Source organism: Mustela lutreola, chromosome 1, assembly GCF_030435805.1.
Source record: "Mustela lutreola isolate mMusLut2 chromosome 1, mMusLut2.pri, whole genome shotgun sequence".
NCBI classification, from domain to species: Eukaryota; Metazoa; Chordata; class Mammalia; order Carnivora; family Mustelidae; genus Mustela; species Mustela lutreola.
Genome location: NC_081290.1, coordinates 253,439,757 through 253,456,527, shown reverse-complemented (window position 1 = coordinate 253,456,527; position 16,771 = coordinate 253,439,757). Strand labels below are relative to the sequence as shown.

At 37.8% G+C, this 16,771-nt stretch overlaps 1 protein-coding gene across 1 annotated transcript in view; it reads right to left on the bottom strand.

The window, feature by feature from the left end:
* Window positions 1–16,771, bottom strand: part of LUZP2 (leucine zipper protein 2) — a 462,794-nt gene that overhangs the window by 60,207 nt on the left and 385,816 nt on the right. Inside the window, exons 8-9 of the mRNA XM_059138518.1 lie at window positions 14,850–14,924; window positions 3,829–3,996 (exon numbers count right to left, since the gene is read on the bottom strand). Of these exons, the coding sequence (XP_058994501.1) occupies window positions 3,829–3,996; window positions 14,850–14,924 (243 nt within the window). The remainder of the gene's footprint in view (window positions 1–3,828; window positions 3,997–14,849; window positions 14,925–16,771) is intronic.

Genomic DNA, 16,771 nt, shown 5'->3' with positions numbered 1-16,771 from the left:
CATGAGGGATAAACACTGTGTTGTCAGAGCCCTAACCACAGAAAAAGAACTCGGAGGGTAAGAAAGAATTCACTCAAATTAGAAAGAAGCAACATAACAACATGGAGAATATGATGAAATAAGAGAGGCTGATGGGCCTGACTGCGGGTCCTCAGCAGAAACTTCAGCTATAGGACTTGAAGGTCATACAAAAAGCATCCTCCAGAATCAATAAAAACAGGTAGAGGTTCCCGGGGGCACCTGAGGGCTCAGTCAGTTCAGTGACTCTTGATTTCAGCTCAGGTCATGATCTCAGGGTCATGAGATCGAGCCCTGCACCCAGGCTCTGCACTCAGCAGGGGAGTCTGCTTGAGATTCTCTCTCTCTCTCTCCCTCTGTTCCTCCCCCTTCTCACACACTCTCTCTCTTCTTCAAATAAAGAAATAAATATTTTTTAAAAAGTAGAGGTTACCAATATATAAATTAAGTTCTTGTCAGTAGATTCTTATAATGTTGAACTCCCCACCTAAGGAAAACTGTGGCTATTAAAATCCACAGTAAAATATACACAAATGTGTGTGTTATATACATACGCACATATTTAATGTAATAATGTGTATATGTATGTATGTATGTATGCATGTATACACATATACATATACACATCTGAACAATGCAATGAAAATTTTGACTGCATTACCAAATCTGCTTTAGGAAAAACAGAATGACATTTTGGGGGTACTGAGCATGGTATGTGGGTGTCTTGTTTTTTTTCCAAATGTGAGTTGAAAATTGGTTATTTGTCTGTGTTTCAGGGATTTCAGGGAAAACCATTCAAGAGTTGAAGATTTAAGAAACCAAATGAAGGGGTGCCTGGGCGGCTCAGTCATTAAGTGTCTGCCTATGGCTCAGGTCATGATCCCAGGGTCCTGGGATCGAGCCCTGCATTGGGCTCCCTGCTCAGTGGGGATCCTGCTTCTCCCTCTCCTTTTTCCCCTACTTGTGTTCCCTCTCTCGCTATTGTCTCTCTCTCTCTCTCTCAAATAAATGAATAAATAAAATCTTAAAAAAACAAACAAGCAAATGAAAGTAGATGAAACCAATAGTAATCTAATGAAAACGGGGAGTTATCAGTTGTAATGTTCATGCCACAACAACACTTGGAAAGGGGCTTGAGGAAACTGAGGCACAGGGAGGGTAAGAGATGTGATCCCCTCACAGCAACGGGAAGGCCTATCATGTCACTGCAGCTGTAATTAGCCAACTCTGAAGGTGTACCCATTAAATGTCCTCATTTAAAAGTTCCTTTTTTCATGCACAGAGAAAAAAAGATTCCGTGATGGAAGGGTCTCTCTTACTCACACCTTACATCACATCACATTATCCAGGATTTTAAAAATGTTTTCTGAAGCGCCGGCATACAGCCGAAGCCCCAAGTATACATAAAATACAATTTCCACCACTAATGAAAAGATAAAGAATGCAGGCAAATCATAAACACTAGAGAAGCTTTTAATGCTAATCCATAAAATAGAATGCTCTATAGTACATCAACTTAGATTTATTGAACTTTATCTTAAACAATTGGATTTTTCTGTTATTGCTTTCTGAGAAATGAGCAATTTCTAAACCAGCCTCACCTAAATGCTTCCTACATTTTTCTCTGATAAGCCAAGGGAAATAATAAATATTTATTATTTATTTCAAGGACAGGACATACATTTATTCATAGTAAATCCGTTAAAGTAACAATCAGTAATCCCTCCACACATTCAGGGTCATCAAGAGCCCAGTTTTAATTGGGCCTAAACAAACATATTTTGAGTGGAGATAGGTGTCCTGTGTGCCCCTAGAATTACACAGTGCTTTGCCCAAAGTCATCAGACTTAATAAGGCTGAACCTTTGCTCCTCTCTTTGACCAAAACTAAGGAGGCAGGGTGTGGCTTCCTGGCGGGTGCGTGACACTGTGTGAGAAGTTTGGCATTTTACCAGTGACCGATGTCAATGGATTTCTTCATGACTTTTCCTAAACATAACAAATACATCATTATGCAAATTTCTTCCCTGCCTTTGGTTAAGCAAATAAACCCTTTAGACCTAGAGTTTCCAAAGAGGCAGGAGGAAAAAATAAAGGAGAAAAATACCGGCCTAAACATTTCTAGAGATCTTAAGTACAGAATAAAAAGAGAATAAGATCAAATGAAAAAATATATATTTTAAATGACTTTTGATAGGGAAACATGAGATTATACAGACTAAATCTGTGCAGTTTATACATTGATTAGTCATCAATAAAAACACATTTTTTTTTTCCTCTTGGTTTTGACTCTGAAAATAGTATTTCTCTAAACTGCCATTTATGCACAGATGCACAAATTTGTTTTATTCCAGTGTAAGGAATCAGAGTAAGCAGTAAGGAAGCCCCACAGTAGTGCATCACTGGGTAACTGCGTCAGTGCTTCTGGACCCACCATAGTTAGAGTTTGCAGCAGACGTGGAACTGGCATCTGGAACACTCACTTTAACAGCCAGTGGTCCTAAGGCAAGAGAGCCAGCACTTTCAAATATACTGCCTGAAGCTACACTTTCTCCAGTAACTATTTCAGAGTGCCAGGATTTATTTAAACGTAGAGACAGTAAATGGAAGGTTCTGATGACCTAAGTACAGAATGACAAAACTCCCCACTGCCCTGTCAAATGTAGAGAGGTGGTGGGAATTGAGGAAGTTTTGCTTGATTCACCTGGTCTCAGAATCTCTTAGGAAGCTTTTGTTTTATTTTTTATTTTTTTAAAAGATTTTATTTATTTATTTGACAGAGGTAACAAGTAGTCAGAGAGGCAGGCAGAAAGAGAGATGGAGGAGGAAGCAGGCTCCCCAAAGAGCGGAGAACCCGATGTAGGGATCGATCCCAGGACCCTGGGATCATGACCTGAGCCAAAAGCAGAGGCTTAACCCACTGAGCCTTCCAGGCACCCCTCTTAGGGAGCTTTTAAAAACTACTAATGACTTAGAGCCCAATCAGAAAGAATTTAATACGTTTGAGATGAGTCCCAAGGGTCAGGATTTTCTTAAAGTATCCTGAGAGAGTCACATATGCAGGAAATGTTGAAAACCATGGCTTTAAAAGTTTTTAAAAAAGTATCCACTTTTGTAAGGATAGCTGTTATACCCTAGGAGAAAGTATTTTCCATATGAAACCTCTGGTATATACTGGTATGTAATATAAGATGCTTTCTTTAATTAATTATAAAACAAAGCTATCATTATTATTATTAAAATATGATTAGTAGCATAATAATATTAAATTATATGATAAGATTCTATTATTAAGTCATGATGATTATAAATTGAAATAGTACTATTAAAATGTTATTTTAAAATAATTTTAGATTATTTTATAATAATAATTATTATTCTTATAATTGGGTAATTCTGGTTAACACGCAGCTGGCTCTCTAAAACAAATTTTGTTGGGGCGCCTGGGTGGCTCAGTGGGTTAATCCTCTGCCTTCGGTCCTGGGATGGAGTCCCGCATTGGACTCTCTGTTCAACAGGGTGCCTGTTTCCCTCTCTCTCTGCCTGCCTCTCTGCTTACTTGTGATCTCTCTCTCTCCATCAAATAAATAAATAAAATCTTTTAAAAAAATTAAAAAAATAAAACAAACATTGTTGTCCAATGTTCTCTAAGTGACAACAGACACTTTACAAAGGGTTCGCGCTTTCCGTTTACTTCCTAATCTTTCAATGAATTTGGTATCTTACTCTGTCCACTCTGATGATCACGGAGAATGGAGTATAAAGACAGTGCTTCACTTGCTTCTACTTTCAAAGCATGACCGAAGTGTACCTGGAATTTTGAACTTGCATCAGGAATCACAGGGCTACCTGTCCCAGGTATAAGTGGCAGCTGAGTTGGACTTGGCCTCATTAGACTCAAAGGAGGAGGAGCCTGATTACGGAACACGGTGGACAGGCAGAGATGCACAGTCTCCTTCATTGCCTTCAGCTGTGAGTCCTACGGAAAAAGAGAGAGAACAACTTTTACATGTGGTTCCGATTGTTCTTTCTTTGATTTGATTCTCCCCATCCTTCCAGCCTGCACTCAGTTCCCCCACAAATACCTACCAGTTTTCAAATGTTAACTTCCTCACTTCTAAATTTCACTCTGACACACTCACTGTTTATGGCTCACTCAGTCTATTTTTAGGAGCTACTGTATCTCGTGATATATTTCAAACACCGAAATTCAGAGACATATGTTACTTGATGTGATTTCAGTTGTGATAGTTTGTTGGCAAGGACATGTCCTCTAGGGTCACTTTGTAGACAATGTCTGTAGAAACTTGCCATCTTTCTCTTGGTGTCCATCTCTTTTATGACAAACCATTCCCCTGGCAATGGAGGGTCCTGTGTTTCTCAGAACAGCCTGCAGCACTACTCAGTTTGCCCACAGATTGGAAAAAAATCAACCTTGTTTCTAATAAAACACTTATTTCCTGTGGGCCTTGTTAAGTGGTAGGAGCTAATCCAATATGGTTGTAAATTATATTTCTTATATTTGCATAGGATTTCACAATATTTCAAGCTCTTTCACATGCAGGAAATAATTTTATGCTAACATCTGTGGAACTGGCATCATTATTAGTATTTTACTCTGAAGAAAGGAAAGTTCAAGATTTTCAGACTGCTTTTTACCCCTGGTTTATAATCACAAGGCAGACTGAACTAATGTAGACAACAACCATCTGTAACTCCCATCTTAACACCACTGCTAAAATATTTTTATTTTTTAATTTGTTTTAAAGGGAGGGTTTTTCTTTTAAAGATTTTATTTATTTATTTTTGTTAGACAGAGAGAGAGAGAGAGAATGAGCATAGGCAGGGGGAGTGGCAGGCAGAGGGAGAAGCAGGCTCCCCATTGAGAAAGAAGCCCCATGTGGGACTCAGAGCCAAAGATACATGGTTAACTGACTAAGCCACACAGACATCCCTAAAAGTATTTTTAAATGCTGATAAAGTAAATAGTAATAATAATAATAATAATACAACTCTGAGTACAAATGACAGAGAGATCTCCAGTGCCAAAATGGAAAGACATATAAATTTTAGGAAAGCTTATGGTAACTCAGGGGTAATGAAGGGCATGGATGTAGACCCAAATAAGGAAATGTCACATAATCATCCATTTCAAGACATGAGATGTGGCCTTTGTGGCAACAGAGAGGAAGAGATCCAAGATCCCTGGAGAAGCTGGCACATGTGGAGTGTACCCTTTCAGGGTACCCATGGGTCATTGAAGCAGCAGAGTCTGTTGTCCTCCTTTTGAGGGGGTATTCTTCCAACCAATCCGCTATCTTTTATATTCTATGCCAGGAACACACCTTCATATAGCATCTGCTCCTATTTCCAGTCTCCTGAAGAATAGCGACTATGACTTGGATCCTTCCCAAGATCTACCTCTGAGCTTTCCACTCATATGTGATGTGATAAGATTTATCTTTAAGACGAGAGAGAATGTCTTTCTAGAGGAGCAGCAGTTTAAGAAATCTATTTGGTCCAGGCCAGAGATGAAAGAAACAAAACAAAACAAAAGCAGCAGGTAGAGTAGCAACTGGGATACGTAAGAAATAGAACCAACGTGTATTTCCTTCTCTTTAGTATTGTCCCAACAGGTTGTCTAAGATGACATAAACATCTGAGAAGAACTAGGCTGGAGGAATGTTGTTAAATGGGCAGGACAGGACCAAGCTGGGCCAAGCTGAATGATGACATTTTACTCAACATGGTCCCTTGGATCGGCTTGTCTGAGCTCCTGACTTTTTGTCCTTCCTGCACCCCATTAGGTTCAATCCTCTATGTGTGTCCTTTATAGAATCTGTCTCTAATTTTTAATTTATATGGATATATACACATGTGTAAGTTGTCTATTCTGTTCAGAACTGTGTATTTAGCACGTAACATGATCCCTGACAAGTTAGAAGGGACTCACCAGAAAGGTTTCTGAATCAATGACTTAAACACGTGGGTGAAAAAGCTGCTTCTACTTACTGGGAAGGACAGTGATAAGCTTTATCAATGACAAGAAATTAAATAATAGTTCAGATTTCTCTTCCTAGTGGTGCTTTCTTATAACCATGGTTAACGCTCCTCTCACCACGGAAGAGAACATTGTGGGCTGGGCCAGGAGTGAAAGATTGCAGGGGGCACTGAACAATTTAAATTTGTTTTCTGTCTCACATGTTATAGTGAGACAATGGATATAGAATTAATGCAACAGAGTCAGGCAAGTCTGGGCCCAGATTCAAAGTTAATGTGGCTTTGAAATGCAGCCTTTGAAATGAGACAATCACCTCAGATAATGCAGGAAGTTGTGATGGCTATTTTCTTCACTATATTTATATCTTGGCTCCTCTAAATACATGACGTGTGTAAAAGTTGTATCTATAACAGGCTCACAGTATATATATTGGCAAAAGGAACAAATTTCTGAGTAATGCCTGAACTTGGATGTGAAAATAAAGAAAGACCGGTAGCAAGTTAATAGCTTCGAACATGGGTTTTCAGGAAATGCTATTCCGGGAAGACACATTTTCCAGTGGAACAATACTTGAAGATGTGCATGTATGTGATATTTTAAATTATCTGAACTTGATCATCACGTTTGTTCCCAGGGGTCTCCTGACATGGTCAGGATCATCTCAGGTAACAGATTCAACATCACACAAACATAACTTCCAACTCCCTGACGTTTCACAGCTACGGGGTTAAGTCATCTTTGCTCTTCTGTTCCAACTGATTCCTGACCTCTTAGCTCCTGATTTTGTTTCTTTATTGGACCACAAGCATACGAATTGGCCTCCTGCCTTAGATTCTGCCTCCGTTCCTTGATTACACTGTAGACTTTTCCTGCCAGAGATCACAGATTGCTGAGCCACCTTGCCCTACTTTGTTCAGCTTTCTACCACGAAAACAGCTCTCTAGTTAGTCTCTCTGACTTAATACCACCTTTTACTGACACTACTTAGACTTGGCTTGACCCATTTCCATAAGCAGGACTCAGACGATGATTTTACATCATGACATCATTATATTTTCATTTATACTGCTGGCTGTAGTTGTAGCCTGTTTTGAAACTGCAAGTTACTGTTCACTTTGAGGTTCACCGTAACTAGATGTTACCTGATGAAATACAGTATAAACTGTAGAAGATATACTTTGTCCAAAGTATTACAACCTGGTCCATCCTAGGGTCATTCTTGTTTTTGCCCTGCTTTTCTCCTTCTTGCCCAAAACCACTTTTTTTCACTTGCTTTGCCACATAATAGCAAAATGCAAACATTTTTAGGAAGAACCTGAGTAGCTCAGCCTCTTTTTATTTGCAGCCCATCAAAGATTCCAAATGTATTTGCATCTTAGAGCCTTTACACTTGCTGTTTCCTGTCCTATGAACTCCTTCTCCAAATATCTGTTAGAAAACTTCCCGCTAAAATTTATCTCTCAGCTCATATCTTTTTAAAAAAATTTTAAATTCAATTTAATTAATGTATACTGTATTATTAGTTTCAGGGGTAGAATTTAGTGATTCATCAGTTGCATATAACACCCAGTGTCAGATCATATCTTACCTTCTTGGAAAGGCAGTCCCTCAAGGCCCTTTCACGGAACACTCCTTCCTTAAAGTCTCTGTCACTTTTCTCACTTTAAGTCCTAGGTAGTCTTGTTGTTGCAAATTACCTTATTGTTTCTATGTTCAGTGTTTTATCTATTTCCATTACGATGTCCTTTCTTTGAGGGCCAGTGCCTTTCTTGCAGCACCACCAGTTTCTAACTGTTTCAAACAAACAGTTTCAAACAAATGTTTGTTGAATGAATAAATAAAATAAACCCACCAGAGGACATAGGGTGGTGGTGTTTTACATGAGAAAATATGAAATATTTCTCATTTTATTCTGTATAATGTATAAGTAAAGTATTATTTCAGACATTAAAACACTAGTGCTTGGGGCACCTGAGTGGCTCAGTCAGTTAAGTGACCAACTCTTGGTTTTGGCTCAGGTCGTGGTCTCCTGCGTTGTGAGATTGAGCCCTGCATGGGGCTCTGTGCTCAGTGGGGAGTCTGCTTGAAGATTCTCTCTCTGTCCCTCCCCTCACTTGCTATGACTCTCAAATAAATAAATAAATGTTTAAAAGATAAATAAATTACTAATGTTTTTGCTATATAATACATAAAACTTATTAAAATTACTGTGTACATATATGATCTTAACATGTGGGAGATTTAGAAGGTAATTTTTCGTGTGTCTGTAGGTAAGTACTTATCTCAGAAAAATGTGCTTCTTTCCTGGGAACAAGATATAGCTTGCAAAGACAACTGTGCCCCTACTTTCTCATCTCCTGACAGATATAAGTTCATATGATATTTTGTCTCTCTCTGAATTCATTTCTATGAAGATGTGAGGTCATCAGAGAGATCTGGGTGAACACCGGCTGCTGGCTTTGGAAAGACCATGAAGGGCTATAAATCCAAAGGCTTTCCCCTTAACTTTTATATCTGCCATGAAATCAGCTCTATGAATCCTGTATGGTCATTTTTACATCTTTTTAAATATTTGTTAAAGATTTTATTTATTTATTTGACAGAGAGAGAAAGAAAACAAGAAGGGGGAGCAGCAGAGGGAGAGGGAGAAGCAGGCTCCCTGATGAGCAGAGAGCCTGATGTGGGGCTCCATCCCAAGACCCTGAGATCATGACCTGAGCTGAAGGTAGACGCTGTGCTGACTGAGCCAACCTGGCACCCTTATCCCTTATTTTGATAGTTTTTATTCCTGGTTTAGGTTGTCTCCAGGTCCCTTGTATGTAGGATAAATGGCAAATTCATTAATTCATGAAGTTAGATCTTAATTTATGTATTCAGTCAAGAGCTACCTACAATGCTCCTGTTATGTGTCAGACACGTATGGCAAAACAGGTTTTTGTTCTTTTGCTACTTAGTCCTGGGAATCTGTGCAGGCTGACTAACATTTGTCACCTTTTTTTTTTTTTTTAAGATTTTACTTCTTTACTTATTTTTTGAGAAAGAGAGCAAGCACACAGGAGCAGGGGGAGGAGCAGAGAGAGAGTAAGGGGGAGAAGATCTCAAGCAGACTCAGAGCAGAGCCGAATCGCACAACTTTGAGATCACGACCGAGCTGAGACCAAGAGTCAGATGCTTAACTGACTGACCCACCCAGGCACCCCTCACACGTACCATCTTTAATATGGATGTAAATAATGCATGCCTTCCTGGGCAAAATTTTGTGACAGTCAGATGTAACAGATTTTTTTTTTTTATTTTTAACATGAAATTTTGAGAGATAGATTTCTATACTATAAAGCTGTTTTTATATTCCAGTAGCTGAAGCTGCCTATAATTCATAAGATATTGCCAAATAAATAATTGATTGTTTGGAAAAACCAAGGTTGATTCTTAGATCGTGAGATTATTTTTGTTTATATTGTAATAGTAAACTGAAACTTCTTTCATTAAACATGTCACAAGAAACAAGTTAGAGTGTGAAGATGATTTCATAATATTTATGAGGTATTTGAGGTTATTTGAAGCCATGATATAACATTCTTAGGAGCTAGGCACCTGAAGAGAGTAAAAAAGTCTCATATAAAGATGATGGAGAGAGGTAGAAAGCAATTTCATTAAACTGTAGTTTTTATCCATTTTGAAGTGAGCTAGCATTTCTACCTGCCTTTATGACTACAGTTTATGAGCCTCATACATATGGTACAAGAGATTTGTTGAAACCGACCTCTAGTAATATGAAATGCTTTATAGTTTACTGTAGCAAAAGGAACGACAAGATCCTGAAGGTTAAAGAGAAAAATTGTTAACACTGACAGGCAGTCTCTACAATCTCATTCATTGATGTTAATAATCACTGTGCTTCCCGGGGGCTTTCCCTGTGCCAAGAGATCGTAGTACTTTATTTTTTTGGATGCACACAGTTTTCTCACCACTGTTATAAAGTAAGTTTTGTTAGTATTCCATTTTGCAGTAATGCACAAAGAGTTTGAGGACTTCGAACATGGTCATTCAGTGGAAGAGTGATCGAAGAAAGGCAGACTGATTCTGGAAACACTGCCACATAGAGCCTCTCATGCTAAATCCAGACTGTAGCACGGTGCGGGCTAGGCACACCTAAGTGGGGAGTGAATAGAGATGGAGTGGAGAAAAGCACAGAATGGGTAAGACAAAGGAGAAAAAAAACTATGCTAACCTGGAGTTCTGTGATTCAGACCAAATTATAATTTGCGCATTTAGTATTATGGGACTACACCAGTTTGTACAATCCACAAGTACATAACATACATTCATTCTCTGTGTTTCTGGAGCCTTCTGACTCCAAAAGCAATTATTTCATAATTTTGGGTGCCCAACAAAATGTGAGAGGTGTGGATCTCCAGACCATGTATCATACATGTTTTCGATTTCCAGAGATCCTACCACATGGTGATCACATGAAGGGCATTTTAAACCTAGTTAGCCATTTTGAACCTGACTAAGTGGATTATCTGAAGTCAGATGCGGGAAAAGATTAAATGCAAGGAAGAAAATTCCACAGTCAGAGTTGCTACAAACATCACAAGAGACTGGGCTGCCACGGGATCACATGAATCCCATTCTTTCTAGGATTTAAAGCATCTTGTAGAGATTGTGGTAGGGGTATTAGAGAAAGGACTAAGAAAAACAAAAACAAAATCAAAACAAAGAACAATGGTCTAGTGGAATTTTAGGATTTATATGTATCTCTGATTTTCTGATTCTCTCAACTCTATAAAGAGTCTTGTCCCTTTTTAAAAAGTAATATTATGTAGTATGAGTTGGATATAGTCAGAGAGTAACATAAATTAGTATAAACTTCTTTTTTATAAGTTAAAAAATCCTATAAAGCTGGAATCTTGGTAAGATGAATTATGCTTGGCCTACTAACAGGCTTCCTTAAAATTACCTTAAATAGTTGGAAAAATATAAAATAAGACAATCACAATGGAACAGAGTTCTTAAAACATCTAATTGTTCATTCAAAACATTTGTCCCAAAGATCTAAACCTTAAGAAAGAATATCATCAGAATTCATAAAATGACCTTACTAATTAGTTATTGCAACACTTTCTAGATATCCTGTTTGAGAAGTTATTTATGTTAGCTGTGAAGTGGTTTTGATCATATGTTGTAATGAAAATGCCTATGTGAGACCCAAGTCTCTGGGAAGTAGAATTTTAGCCTGGTCCTTCACAACTACAGTACACCAAGGAGATACCATAAGAACTCCAAAATGAATCAACCTGAAATATTCCATCTCCTCTTTCCTGTATCAAAACACCCAGGGGTGCCTGGGTGGCTCAGTGGGTTAAGCCTTCAGCTCGGGTCATGATCCCAGGGTCCTGGGATTGAGCCCTGAGTTGGGCTATCTGCTCACTGGGGAGCATGCTTCCCTCTCTCTCTCTGTCTGCTTCTCTGCCTACTTGAGATTTCTCTCTGTCAAATAAATAAATAAAATCTTTAAAAAAACAAACAAACCCATAGTTTAATCTGGTGGTTAGGAAGCAACTGCTTTTCTTTACACATCTGCTATATGTATACAGTAAAGTATTGCAAAGCAAGTCTATAATCATATTACTTGCTTATTTTTTTTTAAATAAAGTGGTTGCTATGTTGTGATCACAAAAATGGAAAGCTCTTAACAGCAGATAGCACACTTTCTTCATTTTCTAAAATAACATTTTGAAAAATAGAGGGCATATAGAGAAGAAAATAACAATTATAAAAAATATCAGGTAAATATCGATCTGAATTAAATGTTAAAAAGCATCATGTTTATTATATATTATATATTTGTTATATATGATATTTATTATACTTTTATAAAATACATGATAACATGCATATATATATTGGTAATATACACCCATATTACATATACCTGATGTATGTATACAATGTATATACTATATGAGGCATGTATCTAATGTACACAAAATATCTATGTGTGTGTATAAATTAAAGACTATCTGTGTCTATACAACTACTAGAAAATGAAACACATGGGAAATAGTAGAAGTAATTTTAAGCATTCTTAGTGTGATTTTACTCCATCTTTCCCCAAAGTCAATTGGGTCCTCAAATTTGATATATTTTTATACTTCATCTACTTATATTATATATAATCCAAAACAAATGTGATTTGTGTATTTGAACAATTGTTAAGAACCATATATATAAAATTCTGAATCTTTTATTCAAAAATATATATTATAGATGTATTAATAGTTATATAAATGTCTTCATATGTATTCATTAATATTAAATTTTGATTACTATTTGAAAATATGAGTATGGAACATACATGAAATATATATGCTAATTCTAATGGTAAGCATTTAAGTTATTTCAATTTGGTATTAACACAAACGTGTTGTATTTCACGTACTTATACATGTGTCCAAGCACATCGGGATGAGTGCAAATGCTATGATACACATGTTTAAAAACTGATTTAATAATTACACTACCACCACTAGTGTATTGGAATATGGGATCATTAGACTTTTTAATTTGTATCAATCTGATGATGTTGAGATGACGTCTCTTTGTTTTTATTTACATTTTCATTTTTCTTAATTAGGTATCTGTTGTTAATAAATTGCAATGAGGGACACCTGGGTGGCTCAGTTGGTTAAGCAGCTGCCTTCGGCTCAGGTCATGATCCCAGCGTCCTGGGATCGAGTCCCACATCGGGCTCCTTGCTCGGCGGGGAGCCTGCTTCTCCCTCTGCCTCTGCCTGCCATTCTGTCTGCCTGTGCTCGCTCTCTCCCCTCTCTCTCTCTGATAAATAAATAAAATCTTTAAAAATAATAATAATAATAATAAATTGCAATGAAATATAGCAGAATGAAGAAAGTGCATGTGTCTCAACTGTACTTTCAAAAATTTATATACAATTTTAAGGAACATTGCTGTATACATACTGATTTAGGATTATGCTGTCTGTCTCTTGCAATGATCTATAATTATCCATTTGAAAAATTTTAAGTCATTATCTCTACAAATATTGCTTCTGTTTGTTATTCCTTTTGGAACAGGTATAAATTTTAAAAATTGATATACATTTCTCATTATCTGTTTATTTTCTATTTATTTGTACTTTTTCTATGTTAGTCTAGGTAATTGATATTAATTTTCTGTACATTTTACTTGTCTTCAGTTCTATTATGTCCACTCACCCAATCTGCGACTGAGCAAAGTTAAAGTTTCAATTACATGCATCATTTTGTTCTAATTCTACAATGTCTACTTGATGTTTTTAATAGATTCCAAGTCCAGCGAAAAATATTATCCTTTTATCTCTTTGTCTATTTCTCTACTGACACACACACACACACTCATCTTCATGAAATCTTTGTTTCCTCATTCCAGTGTCTGAATCAGTTTCAGTTACGCTTTCCTCGGTTTCTTTTTGTACTCTGATCAGATTGTATTCCCTCTCCACACGTCTAGAAATACTTTTATTATATGTCAAACACTGTGTAGAAATGAACCAAAAAATCCCCAGAGGTTATCTTCCACATGAGAGGGTCTGTCTTTCCAGTGTTAGGCAGGATGATGGCTGCTAACACCAACCTAATGAAGAACTGATCTTAGCCAGGTGATGCATTGAAGGCTTATAAAATGCAGATTACTCCTGGATGGCCCTGTTCCTTTGGCACAGACTTTCCATGCTTCTGATTGAGAATAATGTGGTGTTTGTCTTCTCAAGTCTGAAATACTATGATTGATTTCTCAGATTCAGTTTCCTGTATTAATAAGTGCTAGATACATGTTCTCAGTATTACAGAAAATAACACTGGATATTTGATAAATGGGTGTGAGTAAACAAAGAGATTATTTTAAAGTCACTCTACCTTTTGTTCTGAGTGAACTAAAGAATAGAGAAATGTTTATTTCCTATTATTTCATAGAGGTGATTTAAAAATTAAAAAAAAAAAAGAATGAGAGGCATTAGGAAATTTTGCCACATTCTGTAACAATTAAGCAGAACAGTAATTCTAATTATATAATCAATTAATCCCTTTCTATCTCCCTTTCCATATGCCAATTGCCTATTCTCCATGTATGTCTCATATGAAGAACAGCCTAAGGCTGGCATCAGCAGGGGTTGTGGTTTATCCTGACCATGCACATTTGAAACACAATGAGACATTAATAAAACCAAAATGAAATAGAGGAGGTAAAAAGCATTGAAGAAAATCTTTTGGAATTAGTGGTGATGGTAGCACAACTTTGTGAATTTTAAAAATGTGACTTTTATACCATGTGAATTATACTTAAGGAAAGCTGTTATAAAGAGGGATTTATGTCATTCTCTCCTGCGTTATCTTTATATGAACAGAGCTGGTTAGGAGGGCTACCTCCTTCTTCACGGAGTCTCCCTCCAGAATTCTGATTTACGATTTCCAAAATTAAAAGTGTCAATGACTACTTCGATTTGTTTCCTAACTCATTTACCCAGAGTTAATACATGGCATCTTTGCTGGTGCTTTAAAACATGTTTATTCATGGTGTTAGAGAACAAATGTACCGGTAAGGTGGAAAATGAAAAGTCACGAACTCACAAGGCTGAACCTTGAGTCAATTTACTGTAGCAGCAAAAGAGAGGAAAGATTTGGGTTCCAAAGGGATTGTCAAACACTCATGAATTCTACACCCACCTTCCAGGTACAGCATCTGGAAATGCATCAATAAATCAAGTGAAGCAATGGGTCAACCCTAGCTTTGTGTGCTAAAACAGCAATTAGGATTCAGAGATGTTAACTTACCCGGTCAAGAGCCGCTTTCTCCAGCTCATTTTTGGCCACAGCTAATTTTTGTTCCAGGTCAGTAAGTTGTTGGGCCTATAAAATGAAAGAAAGACCAATCTTTTTAGTAAATTCTATAACATCTCTTTTCACTTTAAGCATCTTTCATTCATTGTAGAGAACAACAAAAACAACAACAAAAACTTAGTGAAATATATTTAGAATTCAAGTTAAAAATACTCCATGACCTTTGGTTAAGCTTCAGAAAATAGTGTGTTCTGCATTAATTAGTATGTAGTAAATTCTTCGGTGGACCAAAATATCTAGTTGCAAAGTTCCAGCTCCAGTCCCGGAATATAGTTTGACATAATAAATCAGTTATGTTTCTAGTTGTTCCATATTGAACTGTATTTCCCCAAAATTCCTATGTTGAAGCTCTAATCAACTCCCTCCCACTTTGTGGCTGTATTTGGAAACAGGGCCTTTAGGAAGGTAATTAAGGTAAAATGAGGTTGTAAATATAGGGCCCTCACCCCATACAATAGGCATCCTGATAAGAAGAAGAAATACCAGATCTCTCTCGCTCTGCATGCTCACACAGAGTAAAGGTCATATGAGGATCCAAGGAGATGAATGCCATCTGCAAACCAGGAAGACCCCCTCACAAGAAATCAAGTCTCCTAGCACCTTAATCTCAGACTTCTTGCCCTCAGAATGGTACGAAAATACATTCCTGCTGTTTAAGCCATCCAGTCTGTGGCTTACCCTATGGCAGTCTCTTGCTATGGCAGCCTCAGCAGACTAACATAATAGCATTCATTCTTTCTATTATTCAGTTTTAATCCAACACACATCTCTATCCCACCATATGCTAGTACCTTTGCAAATGCCGTAACTCTTCTGTTAAAAGAGCAAAGGTCTCAGATTTGGAAGATGTATTTTAAAATCCTGTATCCACCAGTTCCTATCTACATACTATAGCTATTCTTACAAGAAGATGCTTAGCAGCCTCACAAAGGACCCGGAGAAGAACCTGCCTCCCCTCATGGCTTAGAACCTCTCTATACCTCTGGACTTACCCTGTCTCCTACATTTAGCCAATGAAAAGAATCTCAAGCTGGAGGCACAGAGGATCTTTCTGATGTTCTTATTGGGGAAGGGGATTGAATTTGCCAGGAAAAGTTGACAGCAGAAGGTTTATCAATTAACTACCTAATTAGCTACCTAACCCATATACATAAAATACATCATAAATGTACTTAAAAATGTGTGTGTGTATATGCTTAAAAATAAAATTTTGAATTAAAAAAAGGTGAAGAAAGTAGCTTCCAATATGAAGGTACCTATAAGTAGTAGAAAACCAACAAGCTCTGAGCCCCAGGCCCCTTCCCTTCCTGCACTCGCCTTGGTCCTGTTTGTCTCTATCCTTCTTTCTATTCCCATTACCTGACCCCACAATGTGAGGATCTTGAGACCACAGACCTCAGTCTCATATTCTTGACCCGGGGCTCAGGCCACCCTGCCTATTCTACATCACTGCTGTCCTAGGGCCATCTACCTTTCTCAAACACTGAGCACTCAAGACTTACATGGCGACTGTCCTTGGCTACCACAGGCCCTGCCTAACCCAACGCCTCAATGGAAGGAAGGAAAAGAAGGTCTCTTTTATCTCTCCCTGTGTCCTCAGTGAAGGATAGAAGTTAGGGACAATAGAGAGGGGCAGTGGGTGGGTCTCAGTGGGACAGTGGTCAGCTTACACTCCCACTAGTTATGGGCCAGATCCTTAGAAACTAGGGGGAGGGAGTAAGCATGTCCGTGCCACTCAACATTTTAGTCACCATCTGGAAGGAATGCCCATGCTGCCTGGCGCAATCCCCCATGTCTTGCCCACTCCCTTGCCCCCGCCCCTCCCCCCAGCCCAGGTTCATATGCTATTTTCTATC